Consider the following 25,665-nt stretch of genomic DNA (forward strand, 5'->3'; position numbering starts at 1 on the left):
GAGGGGGCAAAACTGAACGTGGGGAGCTCGCTCCGCCGCCCCAGACTTCCCCCTCCTTCCCCTCCCCAGTCCGCCAGTCCCCCCTCCCTCACAGCCCCTCAAGCGTCCCTTCTCCTCCCTCAGTGCCCCCCTCCAGGCGCCCCTTGCCTTCTCTTCCCCCTCCCCAGACCCCAGAGCAGACCCCACCCCCACCCCAGGGTGCACCCACCCTGCCCAGACCTGCGCGCCCCGCTCCCCGCCCCCACCCGCCCCCAGGCAGGGTGGGTGCAGGCCTCGGCCCTGCTTCTCATCTCTGCCCCCCCATCCCCCTCAGCGTCTCCCCCCTCCTGCTCCCACCCCCGGCTCTGAAGCCAGGAAACCCAAGAGGAAATGACTGAGCCCGTCTCGGTCCCCGCCCGCCAGCGCTCCCCTGGCCACACCCTCCGCCTGGACGCCGCCACCACCGCCGCTGCCCTCGCCGCACGAGGCTGCTGGCTCGGGACCCCCAGCTCTGAAGTGAGTCTCTCCTTCCATCCTCCTCCGCCCGCTCCCCTCGGCCCAGGGGCTGGGCTCAGGTGGGGAGGACGCTGACCTTTCCCGGGCCTCTCCGCCCCCATCCCTGCTCACCTCTCCCGCCCGCCCGCCGCGCGCCGCTCCCACCCTGTGCCGCCGGCTGCCTTCCCTCCTGCCTCAGTCTCCCCAGCGCTCCTCCAGCCCTCCCAGCTCTGCCCAGCATCCTGTTCTATTGTCCCTGCTGCGAGGCCCCTCGCACCAGCTCACTTTTTCCTCTGAGATCAGGAGCACATTACTCACTCTTCCTCTTTCCCCCTCCTTGCTGACGACTCTGCTCTGAGAACAGCCCCAGCGGGAGGGCCCAGGCCCTCAGATCTACTCCTGGGCCCGATACCCCTCGCCTTGCCCTGCAGGGTCCGTCGGGGGCCAGCTGGTCAGTGCTTCTCTGCCTCAGGGCTGGCCCTGTGCAGTGGCTGCTCCTGGAAGCCTGGTTTAGTCGGATGCTTCTTGTTTTCTTTGGGGACCTGGAGAGGAAGAGACAGAGTGACTGCTGGGGACTCCCACTTCTGAGACCCTCCCCCTGGCTTCCGTCTGTCCCCACAGCCAGTGGTCAGCCCCGGCAGGTGTCCTTGAAGCCAGAGGTGCCTGCTCAGGGTAAGGAAGGGGGCTGCAGATTCTCCTGGGTGGCTCTGGGCCGCCCCACTGACATCATGGCTGACCCCCAGCTCTGGCTTGCCCCATAGATGTCGCCCTCTGATTGCCTGTGTCTCATCATCACTGGCCTGATTCTCCCAGGTAAGCCCCAGCCCTGGTCTCCACCCTGCCTGCTGCAGGGTCCTCAGCCCCACTTGGGGTGCGTGTGCTGCTGGGTGGGCGGATGGTGGGTTTGGATGCTCTGTCCTGTGTCCTCTGTCCCCTACTGAGCCGGCACCAGGAAATGGGGGCCTGATGAGGGGGCCAACGTTACACCCTCTTTAGATACCTTGGACCTAGGTGGCTGCTTCCAGCGTGTCTGGCTGGGGCCTGTCCTGCTGAGAATCTTCCATTTCACCTCCAAGGAGAACGCACTGAGTTTGGTTTGGCAGGAAGATGCGTATCGGTTTTCTGCTTGGCAGTCAGGAGCCCCACGTTCCCAGCAAAGCATCTCCCTGGATCCTGGGGTGATGTACGATTAGGGAAAGGGGGTGAGCTGGGGCCAGTCCAGGAGCTGGAGATGTCTCAGCCTTGCCTGACAAGTGTTTTCTCAAAGCAATACCTGTGATGGGCCTTGGCGAGGGCTTTCTGCATGGAAGGTGCTGTGTTCATGAGCTCGTTTCCACTTCAGCTCTACTCTGTGATGCTCTTGGCATGCCCATTTTACAGAGGAGGAAACTGAGGCTCAGTGAAGTGCTCTGTGCCAGAGGCTAGTGAGTGGAGGGGCTGGGCTGCAACCTTGGAACCCAGAGCAAACTCTCCACTGAAGCTACCCCATTTCTCTTTGATAAAATGGTTTGCATGTGTTCATTCAGTCATTCAACAAGCATTCACGGAGCAGCTCCATGTGCCAGCTCTTATTCTATGCACTGGGGAAATAGCAATGCATGTTCCGGTTGGAAAGACAGATAATAAACCATCCATCGGTAAATTAATATAGTGTGTTAGAAGATGATACATGCTTTGGAGAAAAATACCGAAGATGAGGGTTAAGGCGATCAGGAAAGATCTCACCAGAAAGTGACATTTGGGCAGACACATGAAGGAGAGGAGGAGACAAGCCCAGCTGGTACGTGAGTGCTGCCTGAAGAGTGTGAGCAACAGCAGGCAGGCTAGGCTGGGTTGGGGTGAATGGGGCAGAGTGGAGGAGGAGAGGTCAGAGAGGTGACAGGGGATCAGGTGGAGGAGAGACTTATGGCTTTTTTTTTTTTTTTTTTTTTTGGCCTTGCCCATGGCATGCGGAAATTCCCAGGCCAGGGATAGAACCTGCGCCATAGCCGTAACCAGAGCCATAGCCAGATCCTTACCTTGCTGAGCCACCAGGGGGCGGGGGTTGTATCGCCACTCACTGCATGTTAAATAGTGGGGGAGATCCTTCCCCATCGCTCCGTCTCATTTCACCCTCTCTACATATAGTCTTAGAAGTAGATCCAAGTATTACCCTATTTTGCAGATGAGGCAACTGAGGCTCAGAGAGGGGCTTCACTTGCTTCAGGTCACACAGCAAGGAAGTTATTGGGAGAAGAATTTGAGATCGGAGCTCTGGCTGACTCTAGTGCCTGGGCTCATGAGACCATGCATCTCCCGTCCTATAAGGATGAGCAGGGAGAAGGGGCTGGGGGTGCAGTGTTGGGGCATTAGCATTTTTTTTTTTTAGGGCCGGTATTTGAAAGTTCCCAGGCTAGGAGTTGAATCAGAGCTGCAGGTTCTGGCCTATGCCACAGCCATAGCAATGCCATATCGAGCCATGTCTTCGACCTACACTGCAGCTTGTAGCAACTCAGGATCTTTAACCCACTGAGCCAGGCCAGGGATCAAACTTGCATCCTCATGGACACTAGTTGGTTTCTTAATCTGCTGAACCACGACAGGAACTCCCAAGGGGCATTAGCATGTCTTAAAATGCATCCATAATCATGGGTTGATACCACCAAAGCTGATCAATCAAACATGTCTCTGGGGCCCACCAGTACCCAGGACTTCCCAAGGCTTCAGAAGGGAGGGCAGGCTAGGAATATTGGTGAGAGAAGGAGTCAGAGGCTCCTCCCTGATTTCTCATCCTTGATTTCCCAGGACTGACATTGGAGGCCACAAACATTTCTCTACCAGGTTCAACTACTGAGAACATTCATGTCCTGACTCCAGCCCCAGGTGAGGAAAGAAGGACATATCTGTCAAGATCCTGTCATTGAAAATAACAACAGCAACAAAAGTCTCAAGGTTGGATCTGATGGGATATTTTGGATTTGTAGAACTGAAAAGTCCAAGGATACACCTTCAGGCATGGCTCCATCTAGGTTCAAATGGTGCTGTCAGAAACCTGTCTCCATCTCCTGGTTCCGTTTTCTTTGTGTTGGCTTCATCCTCAGGCAGAGTCTTCTCTTATGGGGCCAAGATGGCCCACGGAGACCTGGGGCTTCTATCCTACCTGCTAAGAATCCAGCAGAAAGAGAATTTCCCCTCCCCCAATCCAGCAAATGACTCAGAACCGAGTGTTATTGACCAGGCTCAGGCCACATGCCCACCTGTGAGCTGATCACTTTCTATCACAGGCCTAGAAAACGAATTGGCCAGACCTGGGTGTCAGCCCCTTGGAATGAAAATGACGGAGAGTCAGGGAAGGATGGGTCCCTGCAAAGAAGTTCCAAGGGCTCTTGCCAGAGGAAGGTGGATGCTGGGTAGGGGAAAGGGCCTGAGGCAGGGGACAGACTGGCATTGAGTTTGGGCAGTTAGCAAATGGCTGGATTAATTCATTTCCATCCCATCAAATTTGAGTTGCTATGGAATTCACCCTGCCCGTGTTCCTTCTCTGCATCTTCTCTCTTTTCTCTCCCTGTTTTTGGATTCTAGACACAGTCCACCCAGAACTCCAGCCCACCCCTCAGACTTCAACCCTGCAGGCTGATGGTGAGTCGGGCAGGGGTAGAGGGCGGGGAGGTGGACCTGGGACAGGCATCGTTCCCCTTCTTCCTCGGAAAGTCTGTATCCTTGGTTACCCATGTCCATCCCCCAACACTGAATCCCCTGATTCACTTTGTGGTGGGGCAGCCAGCTAACTCCATTCACTTCTTTTAAAAAAATCATTTGCGATCAAGAAAAATAACATGCATACAGAAAAGTATAAAACCCATAAATGTTCAACTTAAATTATTCTAAATCGAACCCATGTAATAAACACCCAGGTCAAGGAGTAGAGCTTTGCAGACACCCCCAGAAACTCCCTGCGTGCCAACCCCACTCATTTCTTCCTTTCACCTCTTTATCTTTTTCTTTTTTTGAATTTTTGAATCATTTCTTAACTTTTTCTTGGAATATAAAATAATGGAAAAAGTATTCCCCAATTTTCATTTCTTTATCTTTTTCCTCTTTTTTTTTTCAAATCATTTCTTTCTTTTTCTTTTCTTTCTTTCTTTCTTTTTTCTTTTTAGGGCCACATGCGCAGCAGCATATAGAAGTTCGCAGGCGAGGGGCTGAATCAGAGCTGCAGCTGCCAGCCTATGCCACAGTCACATGGGATCCCAGCCGTGTCTGTGACCTACACTGCAGCTCACAGCAACGCTGGATCCTTAATCCACTGAGCAAGGCCAGGAATCGAACCCACATCCTCATGAATATTAGTCAGTCTTGCTACTGCTGAGGCAAGATGGGAACTCCCTAACATCATTTCTTAACTGTTTCTGGGAATATAACGTAATTCAAAAAGTGTTCCCCAATTTGAAGACCTTCTCCTTGGAAATAATAAAAAAAATTTTAGGCAAGATGAAATCCGCCTTCACCCACTCCCCGTTCTCATTCCCCCCGCCCTCTCTGAGAGGTTTCACCTCCACCCGTTAGCACTGGATTAGGAGGAGTTCCCCAGTGATACTGCAGCACCTGTGTATTACCTGGAGAAAATACACTAACAGGGAGGAGTCTTTGTGGGATCTTAAGGATATTTGATGACTCTTGTTCAGCAACTTGCTCTTTTCTCCCAAGCAATAATGTACTTGGAAGCTCTTCCCACATTGCTATGGAAGCGCCAATGTTGGTCTTTGTCGCGGTGTCTCTTTCGCAGGCTGCCCAGGCGTGGCTGATGAGGCCACCCCCATCTTGAGCATCCTGGTCCCTTCAGTTCATCCCACTTCTCTAAGTGCCCCAATGAGCAACCCTGTCCCCTCCTCCTCAAGCACTTAGAGCACTAATTAAGTGCCGGTCATGGTTCTAACCAGTTCCCCTGCCATTCACTCATTCAGTGCCCCACATAAACCCTCTGAGGTAGAAATAACCATTATCCCCACTTTACAGATAAGTGATAAGTGGAGGCTCAGAGTGGCTCTCCCAAGGTGTCACCGAAAGTCAGTGACATGGCTAGGATAAGGGTCCCTGAACCTGGCTCTAAAGTTTACCCACAACACTGGGGCAAAGGAACAGGGATTTGCCCTGCCACAGTGACACCTGTACAGGGACGTCTTTGATATTTGCCGGCCTGAGGATGGGAGAAGGTCCCCCCTCCCCTTCCCCGGCTGGTTTCTGCAGGTTGCTGATTCGCTCCTTTCTCACCCTCTCCGCCTTTCTTTTCTGATTTGAGTAGACGCGACACCCAACCAGATGGAGACCCAGACCCAGCAACCTACAGGAATGGATGTGCTTCTAACAACAGATCTGGGGGCGGATGAGAGCAGGACGCAAGGTAGAGCCTGGGACTGGAACAGCACCGCACGAGTTGTGTTTAATTTTCTATCTAGGTCGGCATTTCCCCGAGTATGTTTCTCAGAGCACCCGTTTGGGGAATTAATACATTTTTCAAAAAAATCTCTTTGGTTTGCGGTCAAAGGTGTTTGGGAAACTCCGAGTTAAACACGGTTCTATCTGGCAGGACGTCTCAGAGTCTTTTTAAAGCTTATTTGCAGCAGGTGTCCTAAAAGGAAACATCTAGTTTGCAGCATTTTTCCCAAGCCTGATAGGCTCAGGGACCCTCTTTATTCAGGTCCTTTATAGGGACGGTGTGGGCAATGGTTGTGTTTCCTTGGTGTAGATGTCAGTGTTCGAGCAGGAGCTTTTCAGTTGCAATATTCAGAAAACTAACGGGGGAAAAATAAGGATGTATTAGCAATATACGCTCTATAAAGCGTGTACACACCAATTTCGGGCACAGCCAGATCAAAGAGCTGAAGCACTGTCACCACAACTAATTTGCTCCCTCAGTGCTGCTATCTTTATTCTCAAGCGGCGTTTACCCTCTTAGCCACATACAAGGTCCGGAAATTCTCTAAGTTTAGGTTGAAAACCCAGCAGCTGGAGTACACCCCTAGCGCGAAGGCCTAGAATTGATGTTCATTGGCCCAGCTGGTGTCACGTGCCATGATTAACCAATGGGAGCCTGGGGCTGGAGAACCGCGTCTGCCCTTTCTAAACCTCGTAGACTAAACCTTAGTGGAGAGGTATCTTCCCCGTTCCCTCAGGACGGGTGGGAACAGTTACCAGTGGCATGGGAAGGAGGCTGAAACGAGAAGGCAGCAGGTGGCCTCTAGTGCCTGTGTGATGATCCACATTTGAGGGGCAGCCCTTCCCAGAAGGTACTGTTGCTTAGGCCACACCCAGGCTGAAGTGTGTACGGTTGCTCAGACTGGGCACTGTGCAAGAGCACTGCTGCTAAGGTCACACCATTCCCCTTGTAGATTTTTATAATTGTTACAACTTCCCAGTGATGACAGTAAAGCATCTCATTCTGACAGAGTCTCTTAAACAGTTTACAACATACGGAAATAAAGTGTCTTGAGGGAGCTTTTTTTAATTTTGTACAGAAGTGGGGGTGAAGATGGAGCAGCCATGTCCACGCTTCCCAATTGAGAAAACATCTTCACATCTCTAGATTCACTTACTGGAGCCCTTGCTGACCTGAGTTACTCTAGGTGTTAATTCCATATTCCTGGTTATTCTTGATGGAAATTCAACTGGACCGAGGGGTCAGGGAGCCAAGCGGTAAAAGGCACGGCTGAGCCTCAGGGTCACCCAGTGTCCCAGAACCTCTCTCTCTCCTACATCTTTGTTCCTCTTGCGCTGGAGCCTGTTTTTCACCTGGGGGCATGGGAAAGGGCTGCCATCCTCTGCCAGCTCAGGACTTCCAAGTGTCATCTAGCGTCCCCTCAAAATCCCTGCTTGGAATTTGAGAGGTCCTAGGGAGCGGTGAGACTGGGTCACCCGCTCCCCGTTGTGGCTGGGTTACCATAGGAGACCAGATGGTCTGTGGAAGCAGAAACCTTTCCCCGCAAAGGAAGGCGGCGTAAGAACCAAGCAGACAATAGCAGTGATGGCCAACTTGTGCTGAGGGTTTACCCCGTGCAGGACACTGTGCTAAGCTTCCATGTGGTCACTCATTTAATGCTGACAGCTACTCTGCAGGGCTAGGAGCTGTCCGTACTCCATTTTTACAGGGAAGGGAACTGAGGCCCAGAGAGGTTACAGGCCAGCCCTAGGTCACACAGCATAAAGTGACAGAAGCAGAATTAGAGCCCGGGCGTGAGCATCACACACCACCGAGGCTGTCCTTTCACATTTCCTGGGGTCCCTCCGTCCTTTTCCTGCTGTTGATCTTGCTTCTGTCTTTTCTGGAAAACCATTTCCTGAACATCTCATAATCCTTGGCTGTTGAGTCCCATTTAAGAGATGAGGTGCTGAGACTGCACTGGGGAGCTTGGGGTCCACAAGGCAGCTTCTCTGCTTGCCAGCCTCACCTTGGGGCATCAGTCAGGGGTGACCACCTCACTGGGGACGCTTCTCAGTGCCACAGGGGCAGGGCTTTTCTTAGGGGTATTGATGTTTAAAGAGAGGAACTCTGTGGTATGTTTTTTTCTCCTGAGAGCAGAAGTGATATTTGATATGTTTTCTTTTTTTTCTTCTTCTCCTTTTTTTTCCCTCAACATATTTTCTAACGTGCATCTCCAGGCTCTGTAACTGGGCCAGCATCCCGGAGGCCCTTGTTTGGCTCTGACAGATGTAACCTTTTATTCCTGACTGTAGGGTGGTCCGGGAGGTCCTAGGAGAGGGTTCGGGGCTTCCCTGGGGGTTAGGGCTGCAAGCTTATTTCAGTATCTCCATTCCTGCCACTCCTGGCTGCCTCCGTGGGTGGGAGGGGGATCCTGGGCCGCCACAGTGCACATAGGCTTGGGATGGGGGCTTCTCCCAGACACAGATGTTCAGGGGTGTCTCTCTCTCTCTCTCTTTTTTTTTTTTTTGTCTTTTTAAGGCCTCACCAGCAGCATATGGAGGTTCCCAGGCTAGGGGTCTACTCAGAGCTAGAGCTGCTGGCCCTCACCACAGCCACAGCAACGCGGGATCCAGGCTGTGTCTGCGACCTACACCACAGCTCATGGCAAGGCCGGATCCTTAACCCACTGAGTGAGGCCAGGGATCGAACCCACATCCCCATGGGTACTAGTTGGGTTCATTAACCACTGAGCCACGACAGGAACTCCTCAGTGGTGTCTCTTGTTTCCCTCCATGGCTCACTCCTGCTCGCTCTCATCTTCTGGCCATTCTCCCTGCTGATCCCATCCGAGGCCCCACACCCGCCAAGACACAAGGTCCCACACCCGCCAAGACACAGGGTCCCACACCTGCCAAGACGCGGGGTCCCACACTCGCCAAGACGAGAGCCCCAAGCAAAGACGTCAGGAGGGACTCCGTCCTCGAACCGAATGGTCAGTAACCCCCTTCCTCGACTGGACACAGGCTCTTTCCTCTTCACTGTGTGTTTTCAGCACCCCAGTCCTGCCCAACCCAGAATAGCGCCAGTAAATAGGTGTTGGGTGAGTTCCTGACTTCGGGGCTGGAGTTCTTGTGGGCGAACACAGAGCAGACCCACAGTAAATGTCTGAATAGATAAATGAATGCTTATATGAATGCTGCGTGCAGGTGGCCCCAAAAACCAAAGGATTCAAATGACAGCCATTGATGTAGCTCTCAGGTCTGCAATTTGAAAGTTTAGTCCGGGCTCAGATGGGCTTACTTGAGACAAATTTGGGATCAGTAGGGAGCTCTGTTTGTAGGGGCACCTGCAGATGCTAATTTTTTTGTGTTTTTTTTGCGGGGTGCGGCGGGGGGGGGGGCGGTGCTGCACTGAGGCATATGGAAGTTCCCAGGCGAGGCGTCATATTGGAGCTGTAGCCGCTGGCCTACACCACAGCCACAGCAATGCGAGATCTGAGCCGGGTCTGCGGCCTACACCACAGCTCACAACAACGCCTGATCCTTAACCCACTGATCGAGGCCAGGGATCGAACCTGCATCCTCATGGACACTAGTCGGGTTCGTTAACCATTGAGCCATGACGGGAACTCCTCTAGGGGCACCTTGATTCCTCCCCTCTTGGTCTTATCTTCTGCTTCATGTCCAGCCCACACCAGTGAACAGATAGAAAGGATACACCCAAGGGTTCCATAGAGTGTTCATTCATTCATTCAGAAAATATTCATTGAGCACCTACTGTGTGCCAGGCCCAGCTCTAGGTGCCAGGGATACAGCAGTGAATGAGACAGACCAAAAACAAACAAACAAACAAACACTTTTCCCTCATGGAGCAGACATTCTCGTGGAGAGAAAGAAATAATAAATCAGCCTCCTAATAACCACATATCAGGTGTTTTTAAGTTGTTCTTAAGAAAAATGAAGGAAAAAAAGGATAACGGAAAAGAAAAATGAAGAAGCAGGGTCAGGTTGAGAGAGTGACTGGGGAATATTTTCTGTAAGGGGCTGGGGAGACCTCCCTGAGAAGGAGCTGAAGGGGAGCCCTGTGGATGTCTGGGGAAGGGGGCTTCAGGCAGCGGGAGCAGCCTGTGCAAAGGCCCTGGGGTGAGAGAAGGCTTGGCATAGTCGCCAGTGGGATGGGGGTGGGGGTGGAACACAGTGAGGGAGGGGGCCAGTGAGGACGAGAAGTGAGAGATGATGGGAACTAGACTGCCTGCCGTGTGTGAGTTCTTTGGGTTTTATTCTAAGTGCGTCAAGGCTGAGACTCAGTGCGACCAAGTCTCCTTGCTGACGGTGGTTCATCTCGTCACTCCACAAATCTTTGCTCCCTTCTGTCCCCTCCAGGTGCGAGTGAGGACGACCCCTTCTCTTATGGTAAGTTGCCCATGGGAGGCTGTGGGGGAAGGAAGGTGCAGGCCCTCTCACCATACTCTTGCATCTCTCTCTCGGCAGACGAGGACTCCCTCCGGAAACGGGGGCTGTTGGTGGCAGCCGTGCTCTTCATCACAGGCATCGTCATCCTCACCAGTGAGAACGGGGCTTGGGCAGGAGGGGCATCAGGGCTGGGAGGGCCTTGGTGTGCCCGCTGACAGAGGGGTAGGTTCTTGAAGGCCGCTGAGCAAAATTGTTTTAAAGGCATATCCAAGAGTTCCTGTCGTGGCGCAGTGGTTAACGAATCCGACTAGGAACCATGAGGTTGCGGGTTCGGTCCCTGCCCTTGCTCAGTGGGTTAACGATCCGGCGTTGCGTGAGCTGTGGTGTGGGTCGAAGACACGGCTCGGATCCCGCGTTGCTGTGGCTCTGGCGTAGGCTGGTGGCTACAGCTCCGATTAGACCCCTAGCCTGGGAACATCCCATATGCCGCGGGAGTGGCCCAAGAAATGGCAAAAAGACACACACACACACAAAAAAAAGGCATATCCAGGAGTTCCCACTGTGGCTCAGTGGATTAAGAACCTGACACGGTGTCTGTAAGGATGCGGATTCATCCCTGGCCTCACTCAGTGGGTTAAGGATCTGGCATTGCTACAAGCTGTGGCGTAGGACACAGATGTGGCTCGGATCTGGTGATGCTGTGGCTGTGGCTGTGGCTGTGACATAGACCTGCAACTGTAGCTCTGATACACCCTTAGCCTGGGAACTTCCATATGCCGCAGACGCGGCCATAAATTAAACAAACAGGAAAACAAAACAAAAACTAAAGGAGGCGTACCATATGAACCACCCCAGAGTTCAGTGGCTTGAGATGATACCCATTTACTGAGCTCTCAGTTCTGCAATCTGGAAACATAGGCTGGGCTCAGCTGGGTGGTTCTTCTGGTTGCAGCTGGGTTTATTCACACATTGGATGGAGGTCAGTCGCAGGTCAGCAGGGAGCTCTATGGGCACCTTCGTTCTTTGCCTGGTGGCCTTCTCCTCCAACAGGCTAGTCTGGGTTTTTCACATGGTGGTGGCCGGGGAACGGGGTGGTACAGCTCCCCAGGACTAGCAGCAGTGGGGAGCTGTGATCACCCCAGCCCACAGGGCTAAGGGGAGGTAACGACTGCCCCAGGGCCTGGTGAGAGAGGAACTAAAGCAGGGGGCCCCAAGCTGGAGGTGTGGCTCCAGAGGGAGGTTTCCAGCCCCTGCCTCCTGGTAAGCCTACCGGGAGGGAGCAGGGGTGTTGCAGGTCAGACACCTCAACCTCTCTCTCCTCTTGCCCTCCCCTCTCCTGCCAGTGCCCCCCTGCCAGTGTTCAAGTAGAGCTCAGAGGCCTGGGGGCTGCAGCCTCTCAGATGCGTTTCCAAGGACCCAGTGTCACGTGGGGAAGGGGGAAGTAAAGGGAGGATAACAAGCAGAGAAACTCATTTTTAGGAAGTTTTGCAAATGCTGAAGATTAAATAAAACGTGAGGGCCACCAGTTTGCAAGCTCTGAGTTAAGGTGTCTAACTCATGCCAAGTTTTATGACGCTAGCTTCCTCATCAGGGAAAGGGGCACGGCCACATCTTTCTGCCTTAAGGTGGGAGGCAAAACGCTGGGTGTTAAAAAGAGATGGCTGATGCAAGCCCGATCCAGGTTGAATCCTGGGGTCAAGCGCCACTGCCTCAGCTGTTCAACTTATGTTAATAGATCCTGACTTTGGGCCAGGCCCTGGTCTCTTCCCCTGTGGGAAGAGTGAGGCTCAGAGAGTTGAGAAGTCTGCCCAAGGTCACATGACACATAAAAATCAGGCAAGGGTAGTTCCTGTTGTGGCTCAGTAACTTAAGACCCTGACTAATATCTGCGAGGACGCAGGTTCGAGCCCTGGCCTCCCTCAGTGGGTTAAGGATCTAGTGTTGGCGTGAGCTGTGGTATAGGTTCCAGAGGCGGCTTGGATCCTGCGTTGCTGTGGCTGTGCTGTAGCTCAGCAGCCGCAGCTCCGATTCGACCCCTAGCCTGGGAACTTCCATTTGCTGCAGGTGCAACCCTAAACAATGAAAAAAACTTTTTAAAAAAATCAGGGAAGGGCTGGACTCAGGTCTGTGTGAGGTGGCTCCTGAATGTTAGCTCTGGGGCCGTAAATCGTTCCAATGGCAAACGCTTGTGAGCACCTGCTCTGTGCCCAGCCTATGCTGTGATGCTGAGGGCCCTGGTCCCCACCCTCAGGGAGCTCACCCCTGGTGAAGGGGGTGACAATAAACAGGTAAATGCATTAATGAGCAGGGTGGATACAGAAAAAGAGAATTCCCAGGAGGACAATAAAGATGAGATTGAGAGGGATGGGGGGGGGGACTGCTTCCTCTAAAGAGGTAAAATCAGAATGGATTCTGATAAGAAGGATGGTTTTAAAAAACAGGTAGAGGAAGCAGCAAGTGCAAAGCCTGGGAGGCAGGAATGAGCTGAATGTGTTGCAATAACCACGGGGGCAGTGTGATCAGGAGAGGAGTAAGAGCGAATCCAGAGGGTCAGGGAGGGAGAAGGCGGCAGCCAGGAGGTGGTAGAGGGCTGCTTTCTGCAAGTCCCCTTTGTGTTCCACCCCCTACCCCCCATTTGCTGGGGCCCAGCTCCCTGGCTTCCCTGTTGTCCCATAAGCCCACCTGCCTATTCCTGCCTCAGGGCCTTTGCACCGACTGTTCCCCACGCCTTTAACACCCTTCCTCTAGATGTCCACGTGGCTCTCCTATCACCTCCTTCAGGTTTTTGCTCAAATATCACTTCCTCAGTGAGGTCCCCCTAGTCACAGCCATGAGGATGCCCCCAGCTCCCAGGCCTCCCTGCCTCCTTCCTTATTTTTCTACACAGCACGCGACACTGTCTAACTCAACGCAGTCCATACACTTGATCTGGTTCTTTTTCTCATGGTCGCTCTCCCTCACTAGGGCAGGGGTTTTACATGCTAGTTTCCGGCTGTGTTCCCATGCCTAGATCACTGCCTGGCACAGAGTGGGGGCACAATAAACATTTGCCGAACATGTGAATGACATACAAGCGAGGCTGAGTTTCCAAAGGGCTCCTCTGTGTGTGGGGGGAGCCCCTCCCTGGGGACCCTGGCACAGGCTCTTCTGTCAGCTTCTTGTCACTTGCTCAGAGTTGCCTTGGAGCCTCCTGGGGGGCGAGGGTGGGGTTCGGGGGAGGGGGCGCTCAGAGATGTGCCTGCTCCTCCTGCAGCAAGAGCACACCCAAGAATTAATATGGTGACCTTCCCATCGTGGCTCAGCGGAAAACTGAATCTCACTAGCATCCATGGGGATGCAGGTTCGATCCCTGGCCTTGATGTGTGGGTTAAGGACACGGTGTTGCCGTGAGCTGTGGTGTAGGTTGCAGACACAGCTTGGATCCTGTGTTGCTGTGGCTGTGCTGGAGGCCAGCAGCTACAGCTCTGATTCAACCCCTAGCCTGGGAACCTCCATGTGCTGCAGGTGCAGCCCTGAAAAAACACCAAAAAAAAAAAAAAAAAAAAAAAAAGAATCAGTATGGTTCCAGCTCTCGATTGAACCCTTTCCTTCATGCACAGGTGGCAAATGTAGGCAGTTGCCCCGACTATGCCGGAATCACGGCAGGTGAGTCCATCGGAAGTGGGGGCTGAAGACCCGACGGGCACCCCGAGACAGCTCCCAGCAGCTCACCATGCCTGGCCTCCTCCCTCCCCTCACAGAACCTACAGAATAGTCAGTAAGGCCCAGCCCGAGAGGGAAGACGTGGATGGAGCCAGGGCGTCCTGAGGCCTCTACTCTCCCAGCTCTGCCTACCCTGCCTGGATCCCAGGCCTTGATGCCCAAGTTACCACTTCTGTTCAGACAAGAAGTAAAGCACTGTGGTCTTTGCCCCATGGTCTCTGTCATGCCTGACTGGGGAGTGGAAGGACATGGCAGGGGCTGGGGCGGGCCCTCAAGGAGTAAAGTGATGGGGTCACAGACTCCAAAGCCAAAGTGGGGGATACAGGAGGGGTTGGGGGGTGGATGGTAGGGGACTCTGGACTGTTGAGAGGATCAGCGCTGGATTCTACCCACACCAGTTTGAGAGCCCTGGCCTGGTCTGTGTGCAGAAGCTGAGGTCCAAAGCCAGCTCCCCCCGACATTGGTTGGCACCATCGGTAACTGGGCAAACACAAATGAAGGTCCCCAGCCCATAGTGACCCTCTCCAGCACATTAGTGGGGACACCCCCCCACCCCGTGCCTGTACATCTACAATCCCAGCTGCCTCTTGGTTTAGGGGTGTGCCCACAAAGAAGTCCACACAGGCCCTGGAGTGGGCTCAGTGTCCCTGGGTCCCAGAGCATGGTCGTGAAGGGCTCTGGTGGGCTCTTCTGGAAGGCCTTTGGGTTCCTTGGGGAGGGACTCAACCAGATTAGGTGGGGGCAGGGCCTGGGGCAGGGATTTCTCCCCAGGTTCAAGGGTTATCACACCAAAGCAAAGAGACAAGGTCCCGTTCAAGGCAGTTGCGTAAGTGTTTCACAAACTTGCCTGTTCATGGGTTACAAAGTCAGTTTAGTGGGCTCTGAGTAGCATAAGAAAAAGGGAAAGAAGAAGTTATAAAATAGAAAAGCAAATATCAGAATGTATCAAAAATAATATGACTATATATATATTCTCTTAATTTTTGCCACATTATCATCCCACCTGTATTATTAATCATTTTTTAAGAGAACTCCCTTTTTAACTTAAATAAATATATTTAAAGAGACTTAATGGTATATGGAAAATCAGTACTGCTTCCTAAAATAGAAGATAGCCATAAAGATAAATTCAATGAAAATAAAGACATAGGTTGCATGTGATATATATTGTATATGTGTATTATGTATGTGACATATATTATGTGTACATTATATGTATGGTATATATCATATGTATATTATATGCATATGGGGGATACTAAATATATTTTTTGATTGGCACCCACTACCTACTAATCAGAACAGAGGTCTACCCAATCGTGACGGAATATCATTCATATGTATCTATAGTATATTACATGTATATATGTATATTCATGTGTAATGTGTTATAGTTATTAAATTGAATCATATGAAATTGTCACTATTCAAATTTTTTTGACCTTTAAACATAACAATTTCATATGGCTCAACTGAATGATATATGTAATGATGCTATAAAATGGATTTCATACTGCAGGTCACTTTTTAAAAATACTGAAATGCACTAGGGAAAGGGAACATATAGGTTTTAGTAGGAAAGGAATTAAGGTTCCCTCTCAGAACAGGAAATGCTGGCAGCCACATTGGCCCCTGCCTGGGTGGCAGCCACATGAGTATGTGGAAGATGTCTCTGGTTGAGTATTTCCCAAACTTCAATATCCCATATCCTCTTCACAATTTTTGTCACATATTCATCCTGCCTGCACTATTATTCACTTTTTTAAAAAAAGGTCAACTTGCTGTGAATGCAGCCAAAAAAAAAAAAAAAAAGATCAAATCCCTTTTTAACTTAAATACATTTATCTTAAAAGGCACAGTCATATGTGGAAACTTGGTACTGCTTGATATAAATAGAAGACAGCCATAAAGATAAATCTAAAGAAGACAGTAAGGAAAAGATACACTGTGTTCTAGCTGGGTACCAAGTTGCTGGCTGAGGGCTCCAGAGTCTGTGCTGTTGGAGGAGACCGTCAGGTGTTAGAGATGTGATTGTTACCAGACTGCCCAAAGACACTGCAGAGTTCGGGAGGTCCAAGACCACCCTCACTTCTGACACTAACTGCAAGTTTGAGTGTCCCCAAGACCATCCTCAAGTTTGGTAATTCACCAGAAGAACTCACAGGATTCATTGAAAGCCATTATACTTACAGTTATAGTTTATTACAGTGAAAGGGCCAGATTAGAATTAGCCAAGGAAAGAGACACACAGGGTCAAGTCCAGGGGACTTCCAGGCACAAAGCCTCCAGGTGTCCTCTGCCAGTGGAGCCATGGACAGTGCTAACTTCTGGCAACAATGTGTGACAATGCACATGGAATACTGCCAACCAGGGCAGCTCCCACAAGCTTTGGTGTCCAGAGTTTTTATTGGAGCTCAGTCACAAAGACATGACTAACCATCCATGTAGTCACCTTGGTTTTTCAGTCCCTCTGGAGGCTAGGCTGATACCTGTGGCCCAGCTCGATGTGAGTTAATATTGTTGGGGCCTAAAACCATTTCATGTCTGCCACTGGAGCACAGCCTGGACTTGAGGACTCATTAGTTCAGGAGAATGCCTGACAGCCTACAGGGCAGAAATGAGGCTGTGCATATCCACCATGTGGATAGTTGGGACACTGGTGCTGGGTGTGCATCCCCCGCTTATTCCAATTTCCCATGGGGTAGAGATGAAAAAGCTAATTTTGTGTTTTGTTTTGCAGATGTCCCTGATAGGGATTTTTTTTTGGGGGGGGGGTCTTTTTACAGCCACACCTGTGGCATGTGGAAGTTCCTGGGCTAGGGGTGGAATCAGAGCTGCATCTGCCAGCCTACGCCACAGCCATAGCAATGCGGGATCTGAGCTACATCTTTGACCCATGCTGGTTTGTGGCAACTCACTGAGTGAGGCCATGGATTGAATCCACATCCTCATAGATACTAGTCAGGTTCTTAACCCACTGAGCCCCAGTAGGAACTCCTGCTAGGGACTTCTGGATGTGGATTCAGCTCTGGTATTTAATTTAGATTTAATTTAAAAGGCCAAAGAGATCATCTTTCTCGCCAGTTGGCTGTTCTCTGCTGGCAAGTAGGGATGCAGATGTGATGAGTTTGGGCCACACCATTCCAGTGTCAGCCACTAGCCTTGTAGGCATTAAGAGGCAGTTATGCACACACCAAAAAGGTATCTGAATGGCCAGTAAACACTTGAAAAGATGTTCAACATCATTAGCTATTGGCAAAAATTAAATGAAAACCAGAATAGACACCACCAGACACAGAATGGCTAAAAGTAGAAAAACTAACAATACCAACTACTGCAGAAGACATGGACCAGTTGGGATTTTCTTTTCTTTTCTTTTTCTTCCTTTCCTTTTTTTCTTTTTCTTTTTCTTTTTTTTTCTTTTTTTTTCTTTTTTTTTAGGGCCATATCCTTGGCATATGGAAGTTCCCAGACTAGGGGTCCAATTGGAGCTGTAGCTGCCATCCTACACACCACACAGCCACGTGGGATCCAAGCCGCGTCTGCAACCTCCACAACAGCTCACAGCAACACTGGATCCTTAACTCACTGAGCAAGACCAGGGATCGAACCCGTGTCCTCCTGGACACTAGTCAGGTTTGTTACCACTGAGGCCCAACGGGAACTCCCAGGATTTTCATACATTGCTCTCAATTGGAGTGCAAATCAGTACAGTCACTTTAGAAAAATGTCAGTTTTTTAAAAAGGTGAATGTACACTTAACATAGGACCCAGCAACTCAATCCTTAAATATCTGTCCAAGAGAAAGGAAACCAGAGGCCCAAGGAAGAGTTGAACGCTACAAGACTTTTTAGAGGCAATATGCATAATAGTGAAAAACTGGAAATTATCTAAATGTCCATCAACATAGGTGAGGACACGAGCTGAGAGTCACTCAGTGATAAAAAGCGGAACTACTGGTGCAGCCAGTCAGGCGAGTGAACCTCTAAAGCATTATCCTGAGTGCATGGAGCCAGATACAAAAAAGCACCCACGACAGAATTCCAGTTATCTGAACTCTGGAGTAAGCAAAACGAATTGATGGTGATGGAAGTCAGGATAACTGCTGTTACGCTGCTTTTACCATGGGAGCGGCCGCTTGAATGGGAAGGGGCTCAAGGGAAATTTCTTGAAGTATTGAAATGTCCTTTACCCCAATAGTGGCGCTGACTTCGGGAATGTATGTATTGCTTAGAACTGGCTGAACCGTACACTTAAGATTTGTGCCCTTGGCTTAATCTCTAGAATATATAAACAACTTATACAACCCAACAGCAAAAAAGCCAATCAATCAATGGAAAAATGGGCAAAAGACCTGAATAGACATTTCTCCAAAGAAGATATACAGATGGCCAACAAACACATGAAAAAATGCTCAACATCGCTGGTTATAAGAGAAATGCAAATCAAAACTACCATGAGATACCACCTCACACCAGTCAGAATGGCCATCATTAATAAATCCACAAATAACAAGTGCTGGAGGGGCTGTGGAGAAAAGGGAACCTTCCTGCACTGTTGGTGGGAATGTAAACTGGTACAGCCACTATGGAGAACAGTATGGAGGTACCTTAGAAATCTATACATAGAACTTCCATATGACCCCGCAATCCCACTCTTGGGCATCTATCCGGACAAAACTCTACTTAAAAGAGACACATGCACCCGCATGTTCATTGCAGCACTATTCACAATAGCCAGGACATGGAAACAACCTAAATGTCCATCGACAGAGGATTGGATTCGGAAGATGTGGTATACATACACAATGGAATACTACTCAGCCATAAAAAAGAATGACATCATGCCATTTGCAGCAACATGGATGGAACTAGAGAATCTCATCCTGAGTGAAATGAGCCAGAAAGACAAAGACAAATACCATATGATATCACTTATAACTGGAATCTAATATCCAGCAGAAATGAACATCTCCTCAGAAAAGAAAATCATGGACTTGGAGAAGAGACTTGTGCCTGCCTGATGGGAGGGGGAGGGAGTGGGAGGGATCGGGAGCTTGGGCTTATCAGACACAACCTAGAATAGATTTACAAGGAGATCCTGCTGAATAGCATTGAGAACTATGTCTAGATACTCATGTTGCAACAGAAGAAAGGGTGGGGGAAAAACTGTAATTGCAATGTATACATGTAAGGATAACCTGACCCCCCTTGCTGTACAGTGGGAAAATAAAAAAAATATATTAAAAAAAAAAAAAAAAGATTTGTGCCCTTGGAGTTCCCGTCGTGGCGCCTCGGAAACGAATCCGACGACGAAGCATGAGGTCACAGTTTCGATCCCTGGCCTCACTCGAGGTCGCAGTTTCGATCCCTGGCCTCACTCAGCGGGTTAAGGATCTGGTGTTGCTGTGAGCTGTGGTGTAGGTCGCAGCCGTGGCTCGGATCTGGTGTTGCTGTGGCTGGGGTGTCAGCTGGCAGCTGCAGCTCCGATTGGACCTCTCTCCTGGGAACATCCATATGCCCTATGTGCGGCCCTAAAAAGAAAAAAAAATTGTGCGCTTTACTACATAAGTTAGACCTTAACATGAAACACAACAAAACTGAAAACAAAAGGGCACACAACAGTGTATTTTTGGATCTGGGAGTTCCCGTTGTGGCTAAGAGGGGGAGAACCTAACACAGTGTCTATAAGGATGTGGGTTTGATCTCTGGCCTCAATCAGTGGATTAAGAACCTGGCATTTCTGTGGCTGTGGTGTAGGCCAGCAGTTACAGCTCCGATTCAACCCCCAGCCTGGGAACTTCCATATGCCACAGGTGCAGCCCTAACAGCCAAAAAAAAAAAAAAAAAAAAAAAAAAGCAGAGGATCTAAATAGGTATTTCTCCAAAGAAGACATACAGATAGCCAACAGGCACATGGAAAGTATTCTCAACATGGTTAATTGTTAGAGAAATGCAAATCAAAACTACATTGAGGTACCACCTCACTCTGGTCAAAATGGCCATCATTCAAATTCCACCAATAACAAATGCTGGAGCTCCTAAGGCCCTCGTAATTTCCTAAGTGACAGGAAATTACACTTAGAGTATCTTTTACTCTAACATTTGGTTTTTGACCCCATCTCCTGATGTGGAGCTCCTAATCCCTTGGAATTTCCTGGGTGCTGGGAGTGTCTTTTTTTCTTTTTTTTTTCCTTCCTTGCAGCAGCTGTGGCATGCAGAGGTTTCTGGGAGACTGAACCTTCATCACAGCTGCAAACCAAGTCATAGCAGTGACAATGCTAGATCCTGAACCTGCTGAGCCACCAGGGAACTCCTGTAGCAGTGTCTTTTGTTTTAATGAAGCAATACTTGGTAGGCTCCTGGAGGGGGGCTAGTCACTAGAAAGACCAAGCCATGATTAGAAGCTGTGAACTTTCCATCTCACTCCCTATCCTCCGGAAAGGAGAGAAGGGCTGGATGTTAAGTCAATGATGGATCATGCCTTCGTGATGAAGAAGCCCCTATAAAAATCCCAAAAGTATGGGGTTCAGAGAACCTCCAGATTGGTGAACATGTCCACATTCTAGAAGGAAGATGGACCCCAACTCCATGGAGAACGAGCCTCCCGTGCTTGGAACCCTTAGGTACTTCTGCACCTGGCTGGTCTTCTGTATCCTTTACCATATCCTTTATTATATAATAAACTGGTAAATACAAGTGTTACCCTGAGGCTATGAGCTGTTCTGGCAAATAATTGACTCCAAGCTTGGCAGGAGGCAGGGGAGGACCTAGGAACCTCGAATTTGTAGCCAAGTTGGAAGAAGGTATGGGCAACCTGGAGGCCTGCTGGCAACTGGCATCTGAAGTGGCGGGGGGCAGTCTCCTGGTACTGAGTTCTTCACCTGTGGTGTCTGCAGTGATTCCATTTAGTGTCAGAATTGAACTGAATTGTAGCACAGCCAGCAGCCAACTGGTGTCACAGAGAATTGCTTGGTGTGGGAAAAAACAAAAAAAACAAACACATACCTGGTATCAGAAGTGTTGTGATTGTGACAGTAGCAGTGTGAGGACACAGGAGAAACACACAGGAGTAAATTTCTCCTTAGAATCACATTCTAGGAATTGTTTGCAAAGTCAGCCTAGAGCCCACTCCACGAGCATTTTCTTTCTTTTTAGTTTTCCATTAGCCATTTTAAAGGGCTTATCAGCCCTCTAACTCCCTGTATCAAGCCAGCTCATTTTTGCTTAAATTTGACAGTAATAAACAATCTCCAAATCTCAGTGGCTTATAGCAACCAAGGTTTGTTTCTCACTCAAACTGCATGTCCATCACCAAGAGCCACAATGGGACCTAAGCTGATGGAGACGCTACTATCAGAGACATTGCTGCTTATCACTGACAGAAAGAGAAGAGAATAAGATGAGATACACACTGGCTCTTATTGCCTCTGTCAGGAAGGGATGCTCATCTTTTCTGCTCACATTTCATTGGCCGAAGCAAATGCAGATCAAACTCAATCTGCATTTGAGTTCGAGAGGGCAGGAAGCGACAGCCCTATAGAGAGGGAGCTGGATATTGGTGAACAGTAATATATCTGGCCACAAAGGAAGTTTATTATCTCATGCAGCAAGAGTTCTGGAAGCAGAAACTCGATTCAACTGCCAGAGACATAAACCAGAAACAAGAGTGATGTAAACAAGTGATTTATTTCTCTCTCACATAACAGAACTCTGAAATGTGTAGTCCAAGGCTGAGGAAGGGGTTCCTTGATGTTATAAGGGTCCAGGCTCCTACTAATTTACTGCTCTGCCATCTTTAGAATGTGGCTCTAATCCTCAAGCTCACAAAATAGCTGCAGGAGCCTCAGGCATCACATCACATTCCAGAGAAAAACCAGTGGAAAAGAAAAAGGCAAGGGAGATGGAGAAAGGCACTCTTAGGTGAGTCAGCTCCTTTTTAAAGAGCTTTTGCAGGATCCCTTCCCAGAGACTTCTATTTACTTTTGATTGGCCACTTCTACCTGCAAAAGGAAACTGGGAAATGTAGGGGTTTTTGTTTTAGCTGAGTTTACAACACCCTGAATACCATCAGGGAAAATGATAATGCGCAGAAATTGGTTGAATGATGAGGAGGATGCTGAGCTTTCCCCAAGACAAGGGACGGGAGCGTGAGCAATTTTTATTCAAACACGAAGAGAGAAGGTGATTTCTAAGACTGGAGTCTGTTGAGACCTCCAGGGGACAGCAACACTGGGTCTGAGACTTGGAAAAGACACCCGGAAATCTTTCCACTGGGGCCCCCCATGTTCCCCATAGGCAACACGTTATCCGATGGCCAAACCCCTCTGGCACGATGCCTTTTGCTGCTGTGCAGTGTCTGAACTGAAGCCTCCTCCTGCGCTCTTATATCAGGGGTGAGATTTCTTGCCAAGAGCTAATGCAGTGGTTCTTGTCCTGCAGCCAGTCTCCTGAATACAATACCAACAAGGTTCTTGTGCTGGAAGAATTAAGGCCAAATCACATTAACCGGAAGGAATCTGTTTTGCTCATATGAAATCAGATTGCGCTTTTTGGGGGGCAGGGGGAGGGTCCTCCAATGCTCGCTTCAGGGATGGGGGCGGCTGCCCGCAGGAGACGGGTGGGTGGACAAACTCTGGCTCCTGCTGGTGGGAGATGAAACAGGGTTTGACACACCCCCTGAGTGGTTTTGTGATGTATCCACTTGGCCAGGGTAACCTACATTTCCCAGAATCCTCCCCCTTCCCATAGGCTTCTGGGGAGCGTGGGCCACAAGCTACGTTCTAGTGGGAGGTTTGCAGGTGGAAGTTGGAACCGCCGGCGTTTTGTGGCTTATAACCACTTTTCTCTTATCTGCCGACTCTTCTCTTTGGCTGAGGCAGCCTCCAGCCAGCCCCTGCTCCGCCTCCCTCCCTCCCCTGCCCCCAGTCCACCTTCTGCTTCTCCAGCTCCTGGGCCGGGTGTGTGTCTGGCCCTGTAATAAGGGACCCTGGCTCCTCCTCAGGACACTTACACCCCCCCAAAGTCAGAGGAGAAAGGAACGATGGTGGGGTTCAGTCCATCCTCATGGCTTCCAGATTGTTCTTGCCCTTCCTGACTTTATATCCGTCTTCCCTTCCTGTCTGCCCCGTGGACATCAAGTTCCAGGGTCAAGGTCAGAGACAAGAGCCTTCCAGAGACAGCTTCACCAGCTCCCACAATTGGGAAAGGTTACATCCTTGTAACAAATCGTGTGAGTGTGTGTGTGTGTATCAGTTATTCTGCTTTGCTGATGCAGAATTGGGTCTCAGAGTGATTCCAGATGAACAGACTCTTAAGAATGAGTCTGGGATTTTCTGGAATTGGTTCTCTGATCTAATTAAAGTCATTAATGACCCCGTTTCCAGTGGCAAAGGGAGCACTGATGGCCCAGAGCATGAAGTGGCAAAACAGTTACTCAGAGCCTTGCCTGTAGCTTCCTCTATCAGGTTCTCCAGGAGGCAAGGTTCTGGGTGACTAAGCATTTGCTTCCCTAGAACATTTTATTTTTCATTTTTATGTTTTGCTTTTAGGGCTGCGCCCGCGGCATATAGAGATTCCCAGGCTAGGGGTCCAATCGGAGCTACAGCTGCCAGCCTGAACCATAGCCACAGCAACGCAGGATCTGAGCCAAGGCTGCGACCTACACCATAGCTCATGGCAACACCAGATCCTTAACCCACTGAGCGAGGCCAGGGATCAAATCTGAAACCTCATGGTTCCTAGTCAGATTCGTTTCTGATGTGCCCTGATGGGAACTCCCACAGAACATTTTAGTTAAAAACAGTGTACTGGATTGGTTGCTGGCTTCTAACTGTGCTGGAAAACATGGGGGAAAGAAAGTGATGAGCTCAGACCTTTAAATTCCCTTTCAGGACCCGTCTAAGGGACTTGGAAGCCTCTGTGACTGCACTGAAAGAAATCCTTATTTCTCCCAGTCACCTGGCCCAAGAGTTCTGAAGACCAAGCTCAAAGTTCAGTCCTGCAGGAGGCTGACTTACCACACAAACTGAACCTCCAACCTGGTGGGTTTTTTTTTTTTGTTAAACTTAGGGCGTTAATTGGAAAGGATTAGGATTCTGAAAATTGGGATTGGGCTATATCAGCCGATTCTGGTTTTTTTCTAATTACTCAAATGAATTTATCACATCTGTATATCAGCAGATTCTAATAAGGCTGGGGACATCAAAGCCTGAATTCTGCCATCTTCTTTGCCCAAGCAGCAGCCCTCAGCCCTGCCTGAAGAAACCATAATGGTTTCCCCATGGTCGTTGTCCCACAAGGCACTGTGGACCTTGCTCAGGACTTACTCCGACTTCCTTTTCTTTTCTTTTCTTTTTTAAATTAGGGCTGCGCTTGAGGCATCTGGATGTTCCCAGGCTAGGGGTTGAATTGGAGCCACAGCTTGCAGCCATGCCAGATCCTTAACCCCCTGGGCGAGGCCAGGGAAAGAACCCTCATCCTCATGGGTACGAGTTGGATTCTTACCTGCTGAGCCACAAAGGAAACCCCTCAACTTCCTTTCCTTGCTTCCAAAACCTATTCCTAGACTCAAGTCTCAACAGAACTCTACGGGTGAGGTACAAAATATGACCCATGAGCCGGTGTGATGTAACACCAGAACAATTGCCAATTTCTAGCAAGAGAAAACTGGGGAATAGCTATGGAGATGGACCTTAAGAGTATTGAATCAAGGTGGAAGAACAGGAGTTCCTGTCGTGGTGCAGCGGTTAACGAATCCAACTAGGAACCATGAGGTTCAGGTTCGATCCCTGGCCTTGCTCAGTGGGTTAAGGATCCGGCGTTGCCATGAGCTGTGGTGTAGGTTGCAGACATGGCTCAGATCCCGAGCTGCTGTGGCTGTGGTGTAGGCCGGCGGTAAGCTCTGATTGACCCCTAGCCTGGGAACCTCCATATGCCACGGGAGCGGCCCAAGAAATGGCAAAAAGAAAAAAAAAAAAAAAGTGGAAGAACATAAAATGAGTCAGGCCAAATTTATTGACATGGCCCATGAAGCAGAGACTCTGGATTCTGTGGTTGACGTTGGAGGGCCAGGAATGGCTCTGACGGTTTTGTTGGTTTGTTGATGGATGTATGTTCCCAAAGGTGGATTATCCTCGTGGAAATGTCAGAAGTTCCTTGGTGCCCTGCTGAGCGTGAGTCAGCAAACTTTTTCTATAAAAGGTCAGATAGTTTATGTTTTAGGGTTCACAGGCTGTGTCCGTTGTGACTATTCAACTTTCCCATTATAGCTGGAAAGCAGCCAAAGACAATCTCTAAATGAATAAGCAGGGCTGTGTTCCAATACAAGTTTATAAATGACACTAAAATTTGAATTTCTTATCATTTTTTATGTGGCCCCAAAGATTCTTCATTTGATTTTATTTCAATTAAAATTGTAAAAAACCCTTTTGAAACCATGGACCAGACAAAACCAGCCCGTGGGCTAGATTTGGCCCCTGGGTTGCCGTTTGCTGAACTCTGCTAAGGAGGAAGGTAACCCAAGGCTTAGGACCTGGAGGACACAAGGCTAAAGCCAGACACAAGGAGACAAACACAGCATGATATCACTTCTAAGTGGAATCTAAAAAAACTCAAACTCACAGAAGCAGACAGTGGCTGTCAAGGGCTGGAAATGTTGGTCAAATGGCACAAAATTTTA

General features: G+C 49.6%; 1 protein-coding gene across 10 annotated transcripts; it reads left to right on the top strand.

The window, feature by feature from the left end:
- Positions 355 to 14,198, top strand: FXYD5 (FXYD domain containing ion transport regulator 5). Of its 10 annotated transcripts, none has more exons than XM_013998308.2 (11): positions 398 to 495; positions 1,023 to 1,146; positions 1,236 to 1,287; positions 3,259 to 3,336; positions 4,036 to 4,092; positions 5,756 to 5,854; positions 8,724 to 8,864; positions 10,255 to 10,284; positions 10,363 to 10,437; positions 13,884 to 13,929; positions 14,025 to 14,196. In XM_013998308.2, the coding sequence occupies exons 3-11, from the start codon at positions 1,236 to 1,238 to the stop codon at positions 14,089 to 14,091; spliced, it is 645 nt and encodes a 214-aa protein (XP_013853762.1). In that variant the 5' UTR covers positions 398 to 495; positions 1,023 to 1,146; the 3' UTR covers positions 14,092 to 14,196. The 10 variants fall into 10 exon arrangements, with proteins under 10 accessions (XP_020952873.1, XP_020952874.1, XP_020952872.1 ...); XM_013998306.2 differs by having other exon boundaries at positions 407 to 495; positions 906 to 1,146; XM_013998307.2 differs by having other exon boundaries at positions 410 to 495; positions 947 to 1,146.

This window comes from Sus scrofa, chromosome 6 (genome assembly GCF_000003025.6).
Source record: "Sus scrofa isolate TJ Tabasco breed Duroc chromosome 6, Sscrofa11.1, whole genome shotgun sequence".
Taxonomy (NCBI): Eukaryota; Metazoa; Chordata; class Mammalia; order Artiodactyla; family Suidae; genus Sus; species Sus scrofa.

Bases quoted from the DNA above. Each gene is read 5' to 3' on its own strand.
- FXYD5 (XM_021097213.1), top strand. From the start codon at position 370: ATGACTGAGCCCGTCTCGGTCCCCGCCCGCCAGCGCTCCCCTGGCCAC. The intron at 1,288-3,258 runs GTAAGCCCCAGC...TTGATTTCCCAG, and splicing joins CACTGGCCTGATTCTCCCAG to GACTGACATTGGAGGCCACA. The intron at 10,285-10,362 runs GTAAGTTGCCCA...CTCTCTCGGCAG, and splicing joins GGACGACCCCTTCTCTTATG to ACGAGGACTCCCTCCGGAAA.